At 36.9% G+C, this 21,133-nt stretch overlaps 1 protein-coding gene across 1 annotated transcript in view; it reads right to left on the reverse strand.

Annotated features, from left to right (window-relative positions):
* Nucleotides 1–1,315: 1,315 nt before the first annotated feature.
* The window catches only part of LOC120309498 (inactive N-acetylated-alpha-linked acidic dipeptidase-like protein 2), a gene marked incomplete at its 5' end in the record, with an annotated part of 113,205 nt that continues 93,387 nt past the window's right edge, over nucleotides 1,316–21,133 (reverse strand). Inside the window, 2 exons of the mRNA XM_039346801.1 lie at nucleotides 1,316–1,549; nucleotides 11,483–11,624. Of these exons, the coding sequence (XP_039202735.1) occupies nucleotides 1,547–1,549; nucleotides 11,483–11,624 (145 nt within the window). The remainder of the gene's footprint in view (nucleotides 1,550–11,482; nucleotides 11,625–21,133) is intronic.

The raw sequence follows: 21,133 nt of genomic DNA on the forward strand, positions 1-21,133 counted from the left end.
CTTAACAATTTGTTCCTGAGAATTTCTTCTTTTTATAATCTCCAGGGGAATAACAGCAAAAACATTTGGATCCAGCAAAGGAAATGTGTACATTGAAGCTGAGGATGTCTGAATTTAAGGACCCTATGTTAGTGTCTGGTGTAGGCATATTAATAGCCATAATGACAAAGAAGTGGAACAGAAATGTAATAAATAAATGTCTAAAGCTGGACAAGGTGAATGTTTCTGACCTATTGTAGATTGTCATATGAGACTATGGCCAGATAGAATGTCATACTAACCATGATTTATTTGAACCACAATTTATTGAATAAGCCAAGAAGGCTGAGCTTACATATTATGTGAAGCCCAATCTGAGCATTATATCTGATATGATATGTGGATCCTCCTCATGAATTTGCAGGATCTGAAGAGCCTACATTATTCCAGTCTTGAATATGTGTGCTTGTGTGCTTTTAATTCCTTTTCACTGACTACCACTTATATTCTAGCAAGGTTGAATTGAATCAATTGGGCTTTAATTTCATTAGTAGAGAATGCAGTAGGACTTTTTTTTTTCCCTTGTATAATACTTGAGAGCTAAATTGACAGCCGGGCAGCTTTCAGGGCAGAGATGCCAGTTCTGTCAACAAGCAACATCTGTTTTGTCTTTAGAGTCTTCAAGTGCAGGGCAAAAATTCAATTGAAATATAAGATAGAAGAAGCAATCAGTATAACCTGTCATGGGTGCATGGGAGAAACTACACTCATGCTGACAGAGGACACTCAGCCATTCACTGGGGCTTCATAAGGATCCTGTTCGGCTGCATCATGTCATTTCAGAGGCCATTTTGCCAAGTCTATATCTAGAAGCTAAGCCAAGAGGGAATGAGGGAATGAGATTTACCATCTCAATAAAGGAACATATTTGTAGCTCAAGATTGAAATAAAGGGTCCTTGGTGCTTTCTGAGCTTGGTTGTTTTCTTGCAGATGTTTCATTACCCAAACTAGGTAACATCCTCAGCACTGATGACATTACCTAATTTGGGTAATGAAATGTCTACAAAAAAACAACTAAGATCAGAGAGCACCAAGGACCCTTGATTTACCATCTAGACCTGGAGTGGGTACCTGAAAACTAGCACAAAATTAATGATGATGATGATGATGATCATCATCATCATCATCATATCCATTCAGTTGTGTTCAACTCTTGGTAATTCAATGGGCCAGGTCTTCCACATCTTCTGTTCTTGTACTACTTCTTTGAGTTGTTCTATGCTCTGGCTGGTGTCAGATTTAATGGTAAGCTCAAAATTAAAAAGAGCCAACATCTTCAGAAATTTAAAATATAATTTATTGATAAGCAGTTTGTTAAAATAACACATTTTTTCAGCTTATAAATCAATGCATCATACATTAGATTGAAATCATTATGTCAGTTTATTTTCTTGAAGGAAGAAAAGTGTAATTCAGGACCGAACTAATAATTACAATCAAAATTGCTGTCATTTCATTTTGTAACATTCCAGTTCTTAATATTTGCGTGTGGATGTATAATAAGCATCACTGAAATATAAAATAGAAGATATACACTTTTTAATCAAAATATTGAATGTATAAATTATTTCAATATATCAGTGCTATATTCTATTTTATAAAAATATAGAAAGTAATACCAAGAAAGTATTTTTTTAAAAAATTCTGATCTCCAGATTCTAAAAAGACACTTTAAGTAGTTATAAAAATTAAATTTCCATTGCACATTGCAAAATCTCTTTGTTCATTAGATTCATTGTATTGAGTCTATAATTTCTATAATAAAACCATATTTTTAATTTTAAAATGGCTTGTTTATTCACTTGAGGGTGTTGTACACGACATAAGATATATCAGTGTTTTATTGTAATAATTCTTCACAGAAATATGTATAATACAAATGAATCATAAGCAAGTACTACTACTCAACTTCTTTGTGTAAACTTCATATGATGTGAATGATCTATAGTCATGTTATTCAACCCAGCATCTAGCATCTGATTGCAGGTAAAATATAGGTGGTTCTCATTTACAATAACAACCCCTTGTTCTGTGATTTTTTTTAAAACTTGCAACAAGTGGTAATTATGACCAGAACTTCAATTTCCAGCTGTCGCAACATCCCTTTAATCATACAGTTACAATGTTGTAGCAATGTTGCAGTTATATAATTGCAATTTCTAACATTTCTTGCTGGTATCCCACAAGCAAAGTCAATGGGGAAGCCAGCAGGAAATCGGAAGACCTGTTCACATGAAGTTCTCATGTAATGACTGCAACCGAGACTGTTGGAACTACCATCACTAAGTGACATGGTCATGTGACATTACACTTTACAACCACATTGTTAACAACAGCAATTTTAGTCCTATTTGCAAATGTACTGTAAACTGAGGATTACCTGTATTAAGATCTTCATGTATTGGTATCAATATATTTACATGGGACAAACCTAGGAGCACATTTCAAATTTCAGGTAAAGGGAGAAGAAACTATGTTAGCATATGGGATAAAAGGTAAATGTCTTAGCAAAATTCAAGGAAAGCTGGTCCCTAATTTTCATAAGTGGCCTTCTTTCTCAACTCTATACAATATTTCAATGTATTTAGTGCAACCTAGATTGAAGCTCTGCATATAATGTGATGTATTGGGAAGTTTGTGGAACTTTTGTGCTGTCAGCCCCATTGTAGAAATTGCAATATTATGGTTAGAGGATATATGAGAATGCTTCCAAATTCATTAAGTAGCTTTCCTTTGTAGCTGTGTATATGAATAGACAAACTAAGAAAACAATGATAAGAAATAAGGATGAAAGTGATGTGCTCATAGTTTCTTGACCACGGCGATTTAACTGAATGAAAGTAGGGTTCTTTAGTGTTCTCAAGTAATGCTGTTTTGCACAAAGGTTTCAAGCTGTATATCTTTCCCTCTTTGTACAAGACAAATCTTGAGACCTTCTCAGGGAACAGCATGAATTATTCCTGCAGCCCACTGCAGGATACCAATTATATAGCACATGGATTGAAATTATGCATTGACTTTCAAGATGGAAAACATATATATGGAAAACAACCATTTATAATTTTATTCCATTTTCAATGCGAAGGGAAGAGAGGGGACAAGCAAGAGAGCATCATTTTCTTATTGCCCCTCTAATCAAATCCATGAAGGCAATCAACTTCTTTTGCTTGACTTTAGAAAGGTTGCAGAGGGAATATAATCAGCTACCATCCATCTTTCTGATGCTTTGCCCTTACCTTAGCTGGTCTCCTGCTAGCCAGACACTTGGAATTCTCATTTCATGGTGAGGATTGTGAATGCTAGTAATCTGTTATGTATGGATAGTTACAATTAAATATGAAGTACGATAATCATCTTTTGAAACTTAGTGTAATGTCATGTACATATATAGGTGTAAAAACAGATATATAGTCTTCCTTCCTTCCTTCCTTCCTTCCTTCCTTCCTTCCTTCCTTCCTTCCTTCCTTCCTTCCTTCCTTCCTTCCTTCCTTCCTATCTTCCCATTAGTTTTTTTTTCTATTTTATTAAATAAAAGTACTCCTGCAGTCCAGTAATGCTCTGAAAACACAAAGACAGGGAACAAGAGTTTCCAGAATAATTAAAGACTCGGTTTGTAATATAGATGGAGGCATAAGCAGGATCCAAAACTTCTATCAAAATTATGAAAGTCACAATGCAAATTTTGCTGTTCCTACATGTATGTAAGTCATAAAATATATATGTTACCGTCAATGTGTGAAATTGGGCAATTTTATAGAATGCCTAGGAAATCTATAGAGTGCCAAAAATGGAACATCAAAGTGTGAAATGCTTAATATTTCGCACTTTTCCTAGGTATTCTATGGAAAACCAAAAGGCAAACTGACAAAGTATAAAATACTCCTGCTAAAATGCCATTCTAGCCTTCCTTGTTGCAACAAATAGGTCAATACTGGTCCTTTTCTCTTGTTTTTTTTTTTTTTCAGTAAGTCCTGTCTTTTTTTTTTTTTTGCATTCTTCCTTCATTTTTATAAATGTCTTTTCAATAAAGAGATAGAGTTAGGATCAGGGTCAGGGTTAGGGTTACCCTAATCCTAACCCTAACCCTTTTCCTGACTTTGTTTTCATACTTTGCCTAAATAGTTCTTATTATTCTGCATAATGTCTATGTATTATATACAATGCTTAGGAAAAGTGCATATTAAAATAATGCAGACATGTCATACTTTACCTAAAAATGTCACACATTGCTGGTAACATATACAAAAGTGGCAGAAAGTGCCTAATCCCCCTCCCATTGAAACCCCCATTTCTATATGTGCCTGACAGCAGGTGTGAGAAAAAAGGAGCAGGCAAATGAGATGAAACCAACTAAGGTTTGATGACCTTCAAAAACAACCTATAATATCTGTCCCAAACCTTTCTCATAAAGAAAGGGAAAATGGGGTTATGTGATTCTATGCACTGTCAACTGGCAGCATTATGGAGTACACATGGTCATCTTCATTCTCTCACTTTTCAAGAAGACATCTCGGAGAGCAATTCAAATGTACATTCAAACATTAATACTCATCTTTTAGTCTTAGAAGGCTGAAAACCTATATCACACTTCTTGTTTTAGTAGGATTACGCCAATGTCCTCATGGCACAGTCAAGGCCAAGTTACAAGTGATCACAAGTGCTCATATTTAAAACTACACTTCAACTATTTCCTTCCATTTTGTAGAAAGAACCAGAGACCTTTTGCATACGACAAAGGATAATTTTCTTTGCCATGTTGTTTTCCTGCTAAAATCTTCTTCTGGTAACTCCCATTGTCTCTCAAGAGGCTGTTTACTGCAAAAACTGTCTTTGAAGGCAAAGAACATCTGAGAAACATTTTAGCCGAGAAATAAAAGGAGAGAAAGATTCATTCCCTTCTTCTCTAGTTTCTGATTTGCAATGTTTTCTCCCTATGCAATTCCACTTGGGGAGGGGAGGGAGGATGGAAAGCGGAAGGAGTATGTCAATCAGCTCCTAATGTGGTTTAAGCACTGCTTTCCTCAAATCCTGCCTTGCATTCATTTTGAGGGTTGTGAATAGAGAAGTAAATTCAATGGCTCTAACAGGAGTTTCTATAGCCATGGAAGTTGTGATATCCAACTTTTTTACATAATATTGAAGCAGCAAAGTTTAACATAAAAATCATGTCAAAAGCTACCAGTCTCCTCTCTACCCCTTTCAGAGAGCCAGCTTTGTAAAACCTTTTGTGTTTTCAAAGAAGTGGATCAAACTTCTTTGAATCAACCAGTGATTCTGATAGAACATTGAAAACAACTAAGCAGATGTATTGCTCCTTTGGAATATTATTACAAAAATCTCATTCTACTCCTTCCACTTAGTCTTGCAGTCCTACAGTAACTATATAATAAAGAGACAATAAAGGAAATAATCCCATTGCATTATATGACATGTACTTTAAAGTCAGAAAAAGTGCTCCCAGAGATAGGGATTAACTCTGTATACTACCATCTTTCATTTTTGCTGATCAAGAGAGGATTGCATTATTAGACCCTACACAATAGCCTCATCTCCAGTAAGATTTGAAGTTAACGTACAATTTAGAGTGGTGAACCTTACATTCTTCTACTCTGCACTAGGATTATCGTCTAGGATAATCCTAGTGCAGTAGCCGTGGTGGCACAGTGGTTAGAATGCAATATTGCAGGCTAATTCACTGCCCACAGCCTGGAATTTGATCCTGATCAGCTCGAAGTTGACTCAGCCTTCCATCCTTCTGAGATTGGTAAAAGGAGGGCCCAGATTGTTGAGGGCAATATACTGACTCTGTAAATTGCTTAGAGAGGGCTGTAAAGTACTGTGAAGCAGTATATACATCTAAGTCAGTGGTTCTCAACCTGTGGGTCGGGACCCCATTTGGGGTCAAACGACCATTTCATGGGGGTCACCAAGCCACGCTGTCCGCCATTTTTTTCCCTTTTCCCCAGCTGCCCTACTCCCTCTTATTGGTGGCCACACCCACTTGGGGGTCACCACAACATGGGGAACTGTATTATGGGGTCACGGCATTAGAAAGGTTGAGAACCACTGGTCTAAGTGCTATTGCTATCTACAGTAGCATTTCTGATATTGGCTGGGAGGCCTAGATGTGAATACACTAAGGCAGAGGTCCCCAAATGTTTGGGCACCAGGGACCGGTTCTGTGGAGAGAGGGTGCGTGGTTTTGTGTGCTGTCTGCATCTCACAAATGGGGTTTGCTTGTTTGTGTGGACCGGTTGCTGGCATGCTGCAGCCCACGGACTGGAGGCTGGGGACTCTTGCACTAAAAGATTAGCTTTTAAGCTGAAATTGCATCACCCATTTCCTTGCATATTTTCATGCTACATTGTATTGCATTAACAAGCAATCTCTCCTGGAGAGTGTAAGAAATGTAAGTAGCAACTACACGCAACTATTCAAGATATGGCCAATTCTATTTGCTTCCACTCCAATGTTGTTATTTTACTCAGGCTCACCAATAAAGGGCCCATTTTAGGCTACATAAGCTTATTTGTGAATAAATGCCCTTAGAAGTAACTCAGGCTGAAATTGGAGATACTCATCTCTCAGTAAATATATATAGAATTGCACAATAAATCTATTGGCAAGCAAGATGGCCAAATTTGGACCCTAGATGTTAAAGCATACAGTTGTCTAAAATCTTTTTGAGATTTATGCAGTTAAGTAGTCAGTAATCCTTTCTCCTTGTTATTATTTCTTATTCTCATATTTTACTTTCCCTATACTGTATATGATAATAATTATAAGTAAAAATTAGATGCAAACAACAATCATTTTTTTTTTAAAAAAAATACCTAAATAGTTTTCCAGGATCTCTCTCTCCAAGCTCCCCCTCCAGTTCTAGATTTCCTGATAGTTTCCAAATTCAAGTACTTTGCAAGCCCAATCAGCTTTTTTTGAGATCTAAGTCAGCTAGGTGGTATTACCTGCTGAGACTTAATCCATACAGTCCAAAGTAAAAGGACCCTGAGGTCACCAAATCACCAAACCCTGATATCAACAAAAGTCAAGATGAACTGGAATGAGACTTTATCTTTTTATAGGAAAATATATAATTCAGACTCATTTAAATGCATCATCAACAACTCAGGAAATCAAGTAATCAGAAGAAATTAAAAGGCAATTAGGAAACATAGTAAGTTCTGTCCAGGATAGAGATATTTTTATAGTACAATCCTACATATGTCTATTCCATCCTTCTGAGATCGGTAAAGTGAGGACCCAGATTGTTGGGGGCAATATGTTGACTCTGTAAACCGCTTAGAGATGGTTGCGAAGCACTGTGAAGTGGTATATACCGTAAATGCCGGCGTATAAGGCGACTTCCGCGAGCGCTGAAATCGGCGCCAAAGACGGGGGTCGTCTTATACGCCGAGTCGTCTTATACGCCGGAAATACTGGTAGTTTCCGACGTATAAGACGACTTTCTAGGAATGCGGCCCGGCTATAAAGACGGGGGTCATCTTATACACCGGGTCGCCTTGTACGCCGGCATTTACAGTAAGTCTAAGTGCTTTTGCAACTGCTACTCCATACAAATTCCCACTGACTGACATATGATGGTAAGCTTAATGAATTATCAAATGCCTTCTTAAAGGCAAATTGTGGAGTCACTGTAGGGAAGATCGTATTTTACAGAGCACTGTGATGGGTGCACTGGACTTCAAAATCTATACCAATTTATCAGTGCAAACAGTAAGTCCACAATCCCCAAATGGTGAATCACCTACATAAAGAGAAAACAGATCTATCTGGGCTAGAAGGCCAAAATCACTACATTTGCCATTTTGCACATTTTCACCTTCCTTGTGGTGAACATGTGTGGCAGCCAAGAGCTGAATAAATCCTGTTTTCTCAGATACATATGAAGTGTGTTACTTATGTTTTATCCTGACCTGAACCATAAAGATCAGCACTGACTCCCCAAACCAACTCAAGCCATTTGGGTTTCAGTAGTTGTTTTGTTTTTGTTTTTTTGTTTTTTGTTTTAAAAAAACAACCCCAAAGTAAAACAAAAGATATTTTCCTAGGCCACAATTATCTCCTGTTATGGTCAGCATTGATCACTGCAACAGTGTGATGGAATCTCTGCCTGTTTTTTATGTGCAGGAAATTAAGCAATACATAATTAGGCATTAGGGATACTCAGAATCTTACATTTGGTTAAGTTAATCAAAGTGCTAACTGCAAGTATGCAAACTAGGCCAGGAAAGGATTAAGTTCTAACTTGAGGTTTTTAGGTGAAGGTGAGGGGAACAGACTAATCTCAGATATACCATATATGCCGGCGTTTAAGACGACTTCCGGAAGCGCTAAACTCGGCGCCAAAGATGGGGGTCGTCTTATATGCCGAGTCGTCTTATACGCCAGAAATACTGGTAGTTTCCGGCGTATAAGACGACGTTCTAGGAATGCAGCTCGGCGATAAAGACGGGGGTCGTCTTATATGCCGGGTCGCATAATACGCCGGCATATAGGGTAGTTTCTTTGACCCATTGTTTTTCAAAAGTAGCTTGTATAAAAATCCATTACATAACTGTCCTGACCTATTTCCCACATCCATTAATGCATATATACTGAAACGCAATTAATGAATCAAAGCCAAATTAATTGTACTTAATTTGCAAACGTTTATAAAAAGGGGCTGCAATGGCTCCTCTCTTGAGGTCTGTCTTTGCTTCCAGCACTGATCAATAAAGCAATTCATGCTTCAGTGAAGGCTTGCTGGTCCCTACCTATGATGGGGTGGGTAGGTGGATAAACATGCCTTTTTCTTATGTTTTAGAATGAAGAAGAGAGAGCAAGAGAACTGTTAGATTTTATGTTTTTTTTCCTTAAGTTATTCAAAACAATTTATAATCTATCATACACACAGTATTACTTGTCTGATTTGATTGTAGTTTGTTTTTTTATGATTCCCTCTAAAATATGCACTAAAATAATTTTAGCTTATTTATTACAATTTCATTTTCAACCACTTTAAAAACACAAATATATAAGCTATAAAGTTTATTGGTTGTTAGAATTATTCACTACTGCATTCATTTTGCCAGATCCTGGCATGTGACCTATGACAAAGTAATAAAGAATGCCTCAGGAATCTGGATGACATATTATTTTAAGAGAAATTTGAATCTATATTTGAGTCAGAACCAAAATGAAATCAAATGACATTGCCTGATATGATTTAGTTGCCATCCTGCTGTATTAATGCCACCCCAATAGTCTCAGAAGAGATTTCATTCAAAGCAGGCAAGCTTAAGGATGCTTACTTAGCTGAAAATATCATCGAAATCAATGAAAATTTGCTTCTGAATACTCATGGTTATGAATGGTGTTCAAAAGCAAAGGGAAAGGCACATCATTCTTTTCTGAGTTAAGTGTGCCATTTGATGTATGTGTAGCGTGTGGAAGAGCAGGATCAAAAAAAATAAGTTTAACTTCATTTCATTTATATTTAAATGGACCTTCCTAGTTAGAATTCTGGAGGATCCTGCCTCACTGAAAATGAAACAAAAGAGATTTTCGTTTAAATTTTATTACAAAGAATGAGGATGTGTTTCTGAGTGATTTTCTCTCTGTGTGTGTGTGTGTCTGTGTATGTGTGTCCCTCCCTCCCTCCTTCTCTCTCTCCCCTCCTTCTTTTCCCCCTCTCTCTCTTCCTGGATTATCAAACAGGAGTCTCTGAAAAACCTGTTTCCCCATCAACATCAATCACATTTGCAGTTTATGGCAAGTTAAGTGACGCTTTCTGGGATAGGCTACACGTGCCTGAAAACTGTGCTATAGGTTCATGCAATCTTTCATTAAACTTAATGAAACTGAAACTCATCTTTTCTGGAGCTGAAAGAGGAAAAGCGGAACATTTTCCTTTCAAACCAGACAGCTGCATAAACCTAAAGCTTAACACTGAATTAATAACGGCAGTGGAATGCAATATTTACCTGTCACACAATAAAGAAAGTTTTTGCTTTCAGGATATGCATAGTGAAGGCTATGGCTTTGATGGGAAAGCATATGTCTTGATGTCTACATGGCTCTGGTTTCAAAAACAGCATGGAGATGCTATTATATTTTCAGTTGCATCCTTTTTAGTATTTGAATACCTTGACTATTTTTATCCATTCCTTATTTTTTTCTTGGAGATTTTCAGCAAAATGCCATCAAGACACATTTTGATTTTAGTTTCCTGATCTATGCAACGTATTTTTCATTTATAGTTGTCCAGGATATCTCATAGGGCAGTGATTCTCAGGGAACTCATGTGTGTATGTGTGTGTGTGTGTGTGCAATGTCATCACAGGAGGTCTGTGAATATTTGATACAGTCTAGCGCTTTAAATCTTGAGTTAAGTCTTGGTGGTCTGTAGCCATGGTTGAGAACCAGGCATGGTCCTGTCTGGGTGTAGTTAGGGATCATTTCCTCTTTCACAATGGCTGGTCTCTACTTTTCTTTCACACCTATGTATGATGGTATCACTGTTGTGCATAAATCATAAATAATAATAATAATAGCTTCTTTTGTTTCCTGTAGGATAATGCTTCATTTTTCTTTCTGTTTCATCTTGAATCTTCCACAAGAGGTTCTGTTCAATTAAAGTTCACTTGTGAATCAAGAATCAGGTGTTGGTGAATCGGGTGTTCTATGAAATCTGAAAACATCCATGGTCAACCACTTATTATCAGATTCCATGGCTCCTGTTCACAAATAGGTGGGATTTTTTTGCTATCGTTCAACAGAAATCTCCAGTGCCAAATGTTTCACAAACGGTTTTTGCTGCAGAATGGCAACATTAGGCAAATGCTAGTCAATGCACTTGCATGTTGGCTTTATATTTAAAAAACTGCTAGGCACAGCTGACCAATAATTGCAAATAAGTGAAAAGATGGAAGCTCAGGTATTCCATATAGGAAGAGAATGGAAATGGGAAGGATTATTTCATGTCTTTTCTATGTGCAATTAGAAATGCAGTAGGCTATTACAGGAAACGTAAGAGAGCCTTAATTTCTTCTTCCAGTTTCGATCAACTGTGTGGAATTATTTTCTAGTTATCCAATTACAAAACTTCCTCATTTGATTCTTGATCTATCAACACATACAGCTACCCATATCCACCTATTCCAAAAATAGAAATATGCAATAAATTCTCAACAGTGCAAAAGGCTGCTTTAGCATTATCTAGGGCTACAATAACGTACCTCGAAACAAGGATTCCTTTTTTAAAGTTGAGAAATCAAAAAAAGATTTCAACCATATATCATTTCAAGCCCAATCCAAAGTCTTCCTCTGAAAAATGTAAACAAGATTCTTAGTGGCGTGTGTGCAGATGCCAAAAAGCCAAGTTTGTCATTGGTTTCCCACTGAGGTGGCCTCAAAGATCTCAAGTCCTGCTTTGAAACAAACCTGAGCTGAGTTGAAACTGTTGAACACTTTTGACAAGATAGCTTGTAGAGTCTCATTGGACTGATGTAACTTCCAGTGCTCTGCTGCCTCCAGGAGTACTGAAAATTGCTGTTTCCTGTCATCTAGTCGATAAAGGATATTTCTAAAAAAAAAAAAAAGAACAACCAAGAAAAACGGTAAATGATTGTCTTAAGTAGATGGAAACAGGAACGTAAAGATCCACCTGAATTCATCAGCAATGTTCTCAGGTGGCAGCCATAATTTCCAGATTACAAATATTGTCTACTGTTAATACTAAACCTTGGCAAGCTCAGAAATTGAATGTGTACATTTTGTCTGATTTCTCAGAAATTTGCTCATTGTTTGCTCTGTGAATCTAAGTCTACAAGCATCATCCAGGCAGATGAATTATAAATCACAACATCAGCTCATGTTATCCCTTTTGTAGCTAGGAATGTTTTGTCCTTGAGAAGAGTATCTCCATCCTAACTTCCATAGACCTTACTCTTCCCTAGGATGTCTTTTTGCCCTTTGTGCAATTTCACTATGCTATTTCAGAGCAATTCAGTAATATATATTTTTTAAAATATTTTTTTTTAAAAAAAATGTTGCCTCCTTAAAAGGAGAAAAATGTGCCTGGGACAGTGCAACACCTATATTTTCCAAAATGGGATCATATTAACTTTTTGCATAGATTAATTTTCACCATAGCTGTTTGTTTCATAAATATCCAATTCAAATCAAAAGACAGTTCCTGATACATTTTGCTCTTCAGATTTTTTTCATTCATGAAGCAAAGTCTCTAATTAGTCTGTAATTTCACATGATAAGACGTAAATATATCAATGATCTGTGCAAACAGCAAACTTTTATACCATATCAAACTGATGTGTCTCATCCTTTGTTCTGTTCAACAAATGGAACATTTTGAGCACTCAACAGCCAGCCTGCATTTACAGCATTTTGCAACATGTCACAGTCACGTGACTATATTTTACAACACTTTAGCTGGCAATCAGCATTTACTAGGGGCAAAATCGGCTCATACCAAACAATGGGCTCTCTTAATGATCACCGCAAAAAAGTCATAAAATCCTTTGGACAGCTAGATAAGTGGCATATAAATAAATAAAAAAGAGCCGAGGTGGCGCAGCAGTAAGGGTGCAGTTCTGCAGGCCAGTTTAACCAACTGTGTTCAGCAGGTCAGCGGTTCAAATCTCACCGGCTCAAGGTTGACTCAGCCTTTCATCCTTCCGGGGTAGGTAAAATGAGGACCCAGATTGTTGGGGGCAATGTAAATATATATATACATTGCTTACTGGTGTACACCGCTTAGAGAGTGCTTGCACTTAAAGCGGTATATAAGTCTCATAAATAAATAAATAAATAAATTTTAAAAATGGGTCAGTCACATAGGTGACCTGTGTTATGATGATCATGTCTTACGAATGTGATGGGTAGGCTCCATTACAGTCATAAGTCAAGGACTACATTGTGTGTCAATGTTGTTTATTATTTATTCAAATTATTCATGAGCCATTTCAAAAACCAAGCTAACCTGGACGAGCTTCACCTGGATGGACTTCAGCTTTTAGAATTCTCAGTAATAATCAAATTGCCTGAGCAAATTTTGACCTATCCAAAATCAATTAATTTTAATATTAGGACAGCTGTTTGGGGTATAAAAATATGTTCATGAAGCAACTATTCCATGGTATTCTGCCTAACTGTTTTCTATATTATAAAATGTCCCAGGCAAGCACTTCCATAATTAATACTTTAAGCAACATTATTTAAAGTACTGCAAAATTAAACATCTTTTCAAAAGCAACCTTTGCTATATGTAGGTTTGCACCGATCATTGTGCTTCTGGTTGGCAGCAAGTAATAAATATTATCTTAAAGCACGTGTAATCATTACTCTAATTAAAGCAGTATGTAAATATCATATAAATTTCTACCCAGAGGCATTTTTGGTTGTGAACCAAACAGTGTGAAGTTGGAAAACAATTAAAACACACCTAAAAGGTTGGTGAGGGATCACAGGTAGAATTTTATCCTCAAACATATGAAAAGAGATTTCATAAAAAAGAATGGCAAGGGAAGAAAAAAAAATAACAAAAAGCAGCTCAACCAAGACAGTCCATTAGTAACTTAATTACAGACAAGCCCAGTGGCAACTGCAAATTAGTAATAAAACTGCCAGAGATAGTCACCCAGAAGACTACCAGAGAGTATTTTCTGCAGATCACTATCAGAGCTATCTAATTACCATTTAAAGAGAGAAGGGTTGGCTAACAACATCAACAGAAAGTGCAAGATAAATGGCAACTTGGTAAATGCACTTTAAAATGGTTCTTTTGTAGCTGCAAAAACAGAAAGGGATCCCTCCCCAAAGACTTTGGGACTTTCATAACTTAAACAGCTTTTAAGCATTTAAAGATGCTGCTGCTCCAAAACTCCTTTTGTATCTCAATGCATCAATGTACCAAGATGACAGAAGCAGTCTAAATTGAGTTCTGATTAGAAGTCCTTTATGGCCAGTTGAATAGATCTTTATTTATTAATTAAATTTATATACCATCCTTCTCACCGATAGGGCGACTATGGGCAGCTTACAGACAATAAAAAGATAAATATAGAAACAATTACAATTACAATGCTATTTGCTTGATTATTCGTGTCAGAAGCATCACAATTAAAATAACGCATACTATATGACATAAAATTTAAAATATAAATTTAAACGAGAAACGAGCAACATTGTGTTCTGTCATGCTGCCATGAGTTCATCAGTGTACACTGATTGGATCACAAAGGACAGGTATACATTTGTGTTGTTGTCTGCATGTCACCACAATCACAAAGAGCAGATGCAAACAGACAGCCCCATTTGTTCATTTGTCTCTGGATCTTGTTTATATATGTGGCAGTATATTCAATGATTTCCACACTTCCCAGCTTTTGTCAGACCCGGGTGCCAGCTTCTCTGTTGGTTCCATCCAGCATTGTTCCCTTCTTCAAAGTCTTCCAAGGAGATGGATGGCTTGGGAATATATCTTTTTACCCTGTTAACCACTGCCAGGATGGTAGAATGTTGCACAGGACCACGTCCACAGCATAAAAGGCCCTTCTCCTTGATCCCATCAGGCAGAATTCCTTGGTTGATGGGATCTGCAGCAGGCCCCTTCCACTGGAGTGAGATGATTTAGTCCCATTGGAGTAAGATGGCACCTCATGAATTCATGCCATGCAGGTATGATTATGATTATGGTTATTATTATTATCAACAATAACAGTAACAATTTATTGTTTGGAAGAAATTTGTCCCATATGAATTTCAATGCAGACTTTTCCCATTTTCAGTTCTGGATTCAAAGCCAGAACTGAAACAATTGTTTAATGGGAATATCCAAATGCTAGAATTGAGTTATTCCATAAGAATATTTGCCCAAAGGTATGTACACATTGCAAAACTATCTACCAAATTGTGTGTATTAATACAAATAGTTTACAAAACATATAGCAGAGAACATGAAAGGCAAAGTTGTACATCTCAAGAGAATTATGTAGCTTAAAAGAAATCTTATACCTTAAGAAAAATCCATATAAACAAGCATGCATATATATTTAATGTGCATGTTTATCTTTAAAACAAATTGCATATTTATGTGCAAATTTAAGACTGGAAAAAGCAATCTCATAAAACCAACTGTCCATGAGGAAAGTAAATTCCTGTAAATAAGCCAAATGGATTGGCAAAACACTAAGAGAGCATCTTCCTCCATCCCAACTATGGAAAACAAACCAGCTTGGCACACATTGGAACAATTCTGCACCAAGAACTCTGTCCCAATGTCTCAACTTTGCTCTTCATTCCTCAGAATTTGCCATTTCATTTTCTAAGCCAGGGGGACCAAGACAATTCTTGGTTCTTCGAAGAAGTTCTATTTAATGTAAAGGGGGTGACTATTTTTATTTTTATACGTCACAGTGTTAGATGTTCATAAGAGATAAACACAATGTTACTTAAGACATAGAGTTAGTCCTCGACTTACTTCCATAATCGAGCTCAGAACTTCTGTTGTATGCCATAATGGTTGTAAGTCATACCCACATGATTGCTCCGATTTTACAACATTTTTTTGCACCCAACATGCAATTGTTAATTCTACAATGAACCTGGCTGAACCCATCTTGCTCATTCTACATTGCCATAAGCATGGGAAGAGGGAAGTGGAGGTTGTTTTTGATAGTCTAAACAATTCTCTGCCCCGTGGGAACCAAGGTCATTTCAAACGATCGGATTGGTTTCCCAAACTATTCTATTGGGAAATGTAGCTGATTGCCTATTATTGGGGTGGGAAGTTTAACTTTGTAATAGTGTAACTCTTTGGAGGGAATTTAAGACTTGGTTTCACTTTTGACCATGCCAATATTTTGTAACCAAGAAACATGTTCTTTCAGGGAACTTCTAGCATTAGAGTTCTATTTTGGGGGGGGGCACTATTTATTGGAACCATGTCATCAATCACGTAACACAGAGGGGGTAGTCATCAAAACATCAAATCCTGGTTGTAAGTTCCTTTTCGTAGATCTGGGGTAACTGAATGGTCATTAATTGGCTACTTTTATGAGAACTTTGAAAATGTTCATTGTAAACATTTTTTTTTACATGGGTGCTAACAGTGTGTTATAAAAGAGATAGAATGTATAGGAAAACTGGCTAATTTGGCTTTAGCTATAATTTCTAGTTATGGGACATGTTTTCTAAAATCTTCAGAAAGAAAGTTATACTATAAAATAAAATCCTACAAGGGAAAAGGCAATATTGGCTACAGTATCTGATGTACTATATGTCAGGTCTGCCATTGTAAATATTTCAGCCTGCTTCACCTTGCTGGCATCCTGCCATAAAATGTGGGAGGAGAGAGGAAAGGAATGTATGGGGAAATGAAATGATAGGATGACAGGAACCAGAGATACCAATTCAGAACAGAACCGCACATCCAAGGATGTGAACATGAGAACGGAATGCAAAACTACACCAAAGAGGCATCAAACCTGAAAGCTGATACCAAAATACCAAATTCAAATACTATTGGACACTCATGAACTGGTCAAGGGAAGACGTGTTTGGGAAATAGAAAATAGGCAGGTTTTCAGTGGAAATATCCAGATCCAGCTTTGCTTACATTGTAATCACTTGGCTTTAGTGAAAGTATATCTTTCACTGCAAATGGAGTTGAGGGTCTTTCTTTCCTAAATGCCCAAGCTGGGACAAGCCTGACACTGTACTTTCTATTGGTAGAATTTATGAATTTGTGCATGAAAGATACTGTAAGCATAAATCTTCTTTAAATATCAGTGACTCCTCAAGACCTTTCAAAGTGATTATTTTTAGAATTGTTTTTTATGGTTCTTTTAAGTGGAGATGCAAAAAGTATGTATTTACTCTTCTGAATCACATGATAAATGAGGTACAGGTAGTTCACTTTGGATACCTGGAGTGAGTAGATGTCTGTACTCTAAATTTTTCATAATTGTCATCTCTTAGAACAGTGCACAAATCAATTGGGTCAAGGGGGCACATGCTGGAACACCCTAAAGCATTAAACCTCTGTAACTCAGCCTATTTCACCTTGATGAGATCTTTGCCTCTTGTTGAGTGTGATGAACTGTTTTCATGTGGTTGTGTGACCCTCTGTTGTGTGGTCAGGATGGGGCAATGAGGCATTTCATTTTGATATGAAAATTCTGCTTGGATTTAGTGTACATAATCAATGTGATACTTGGTTTTGCTTCAAAGAGATGCTTTGCTACAGCCATTGAAAAAGTGAAGTCTTAGTAAATATAGTGCAGCCCTTCTAAGAATAGAATAGAATAGAACAGAATAGAATAGAATGGAATGGAATGGAATGGAATGGAATAGAATAGAATAACAGAGTGGGAAGGGATCTTAGAGGTCTTCTAGTCCAGGGCTTTTCAACCTTTTCACCCATTGTACCACTGGGATATGGCAACATCCGAGTACCACCAGTCGCCTAGCAAGGTGTCAAAAACTTGATGACCCCCCAAAAAAAATAAAAGGAAAAAAAGTGATGAAGTACAGGTAGTCCTCGACTTACAACAGTTTGCTTAGTGACTGTTTGAAGTTACAATGGCACTGAAAAAAGTGCCCCCCAAGCCACAGCCGAGTAAGACACTTGCCTGCCCACCCAGCGGCTTTCTTCCTCCTGTCCGAGGTTTTCATTGTTGGGAGCATTTCTGTTGAGGATTGGCAGTGGGGGTGGGGTGGGGGGGTGTTTGGATTTTATTCCCCCCCCCTCCATCTGCTGGGTAGTTGCAGCAGGTTTTGGTCAATTGACATGACTCTGGGACACTGTGACTGTCATAAATATGAATCAGTTGCCAAGCATCTGAATGTAAATCACAAGACCCTGGAGATGTTGCAACATTCCAGCTGATCGGTGCTTCTTCTGGGCTCAGCAGAAGCACCAGGATCAGTGCCGAGCTCCAGCTGGAGCCTGGCGCTGATCCTGGCACTTCCGCTGAGCCCTGACAACCCTGCAGCTCCAGCCATCTCTTGCTCAGGCTTATGCGGTGCTGCGCTGGTTCAGCTCATTCCCCTCCCCTGCTACCACTTTTCTAGGATGGTCGCGTACCACCTGCCAGGTGCCAATGTACCACAGGTGTTACCCGTACCATTGGTTGAAAAGCCATGTTCTAGTCCAACCCCCTACTTAAGCAGGAAACCCTATAACATTTCAAACAAATGGCTGTCCAGTTTCTTCTTAAAATCTTCCAATGTTGGAACATTCACAACTTCTAGAGGCAAGTTGTTCCACTTATTAATTGTTCTAAATGTCAGGAAATTTCTCCTTAGTTTTAGGTTGCTTCTCTCCTTGATTAGCTTCCATCCATTGCTTCTTGTCCTGCCCTCAGAATAGCTTGATTCTCTCTTCTTTGTGCTAATTGTCACATGCTAATTGTCAAGTAACCACATTTTAATCACATGACCATGATGATAATAAGCGTAAGGAATGGTTGGAAGTCCCTTTTTCCAGTGCCATTGTAAATTCAAATGGCCACTAAATGAATAGCTGTAAGTCAAGAATTACCTCTATAGCAGGGGTGTCAAATTGCCGGCCCGTGGGCCCTATGTGTCATGGCAAAACTGGGCCCACCCCATTTATGGCAATGGAAAAAAAGTCACGATACATTGTGACATGTCACATGACGTTGCGAGGTTGATACCCCTGCTCTATAGCAAGCTTTTATTTTTAGAACAATCCAACTTTCATATTTAGCTTAAAAAATAAATCGGTCTGCCAGAAAGTAATCCATAATTCTTTTTGTTGATCATATTAATTGGACATAGCACTATAAGGTAGATTCAATATGGAAACTAGAAGTCTTTAAAAAAAGTACAGAGAATATTATTCTTCCAATAATATAGAGTTGGGAAAAAGAAGTAAATAGTAAAATATACTTGGCAATATTAAGGAAAATTACATTTTCTTAACCCAGTAACATGCAGCACTGTGATTTATGTCTGCTTCTCATACTGTAGAAAATGGACATATTTGAACATTGAAATTAGGATGTGGATTATGAAAGAAAGATAAATTTACAATTTCTATCATTTGTCATCTATAATTTTTAACTAAGAATTTCAATTATAATAGTAAAATTTAAGCTAAGAAATGAGCATAAAAAGAAAAAGAGAAAAAGAGAAAATAAGAATACAACAAAGAAAAATAAGACGAAGATATAAAGAAGTTATTTCCAAGTTTTATCCCAAGTATAAACAAATTTAGTAACCCTCTCATGAGAACTATTTGTACTTTATCATTAATCTTAAAAACTTTCAATATTCCAAATTTATCTGGATGCTGAGAATGTTTATAATTTTTTGAGATCAAAATCTCAGTTACTTTTTGGGTGTTTATTTCAGGTGCTTCAATTTTGTAAGCTTATAATTAAAACTTTCTTTCATTCAGGATTGAAGGTAACTTGCCCAGCATTTTCAAACTTGTAAATCCAAAGGTCTCTAATAGCTTAATAGTAGTTAATGACCAATTTCCAAAAGTGATTACGAAATGAGGTTTGCAAACTGAGTGTCTCCCACTGCTATGAGCAAGAGGGCTAATCTCTTTGTTTCTCAGAGCTTAGACCAGCAGAAAACCATTATCTTGTGGTCTCCTCATGAGAAGCAGCCATGCAGAAAACATGTGGGTAATGTCTGGAGAGCTTTCAAGGAACCATCTACTCATCATTTCCTTGATCTTTGCCTTGGTTGTTGGTTCCACTTCCACAGAGCCTTCTGTATTGTAGTTTGACATACCTCCCTCAAGAACTATCAAATGCAGAATTTTCTTATAGTAAAGATGAAAAAAATAGCTAGCAAGGAAGATGGAGCACCATGTAATCAAAGATATTGATCCCAGTGTCAATGGGATGATTCATGTCTTCAAACAAAGGGTGCAAATTTCTCCTACATACCTACAAACCATGTATAGCTTTGTGTGCAAAAATAAGTTCATATGTGTGGGATGGGATTATGATTTGTGTAGAAAATACTATGTGGCAAGTTTATATCAGGCTCTCCAAATGATACACGGACTATTGCAAACACCATAATTTTTTCATTATGTTATTAAAATGATATCAATCCAGTTCCAGTTGACTAATCACTTCATAATATTTCTCTTCAACCTTAACTATTTTGATCACGTAAATATAATTCCCAGTCACTATAATCTATTCGGAAAGATTCTTAAAAGGTAAGTACAATGCATTATTGATGGCACTAATGAAATTACTATATCTATCACTCATTCTTAATGGGTTCGTTTTAGTGACACCATGGAAAGTACAGCATCAAACCAGGAAAATAATTAATATCTCCAGACAGCAATTCTGAAGAAGATAAAACCTTTTTTCAGGACTGACAATTCAGGCTGAAAAAAAAAATATGAAGGGAAAGCAATGTACAAAAGGAATTTTATTAAAAAGAGAAAAGTAATTATGAGTAATTTATATGACTGAAAAATATTATTATGGAAGACCAAAATAATAATTCTCAAAATATTGTCCTTCCATGAGCTGAAATAGCTAGTCTGCATTAAATACAATCTTCAAAATGGCAATGCTGTTTTTCAAAATATCCTAAGTACAATATTCCATAAGAAATAATTTTACTTGGGTCACAATAATGAGCTATTTTGGAGATTGAACTCAAGCATCTGCATATTGTCAAATATTGCAGTTTTTCAGGACAGAACAAACTTAGCACTGACCTTTATATAAGTAGATATTACACTGAAAATGCACTGAGTTTCTGCAAAAACAAAAACACTTCAAGATCCCATATTCCAGATTCCTAAATCTTTGGACCAGACCAACAGATTCAGTTTCACCCAACAACTAATTTACTTCAGGAGGACCCATTGTAAATAATTCTCCTATGCCCTCACATAACTGATGGGATAGACAAACAACAGACATTAGGAGTACATATAGCACAGAAGTCAAACAGATGAACAGTACTGATTGCCATGAAGGTAATGGTGGACAAAGATTCAACATTGAGCATGTCTTCTCTTAGAGATCAGTATTAATGGCATTAGTGACCAACCAGCAACCCAGT

The sequence above is a fragment of the Crotalus tigris genome, unplaced genomic scaffold (assembly GCF_016545835.1).
Source record: "Crotalus tigris isolate CLP2741 ecotype Arizona unplaced genomic scaffold, ASM1654583v1 scf7180000018028.428039, whole genome shotgun sequence".
NCBI classification, from domain to species: Eukaryota; Metazoa; Chordata; class Lepidosauria; order Squamata; family Viperidae; genus Crotalus; species Crotalus tigris.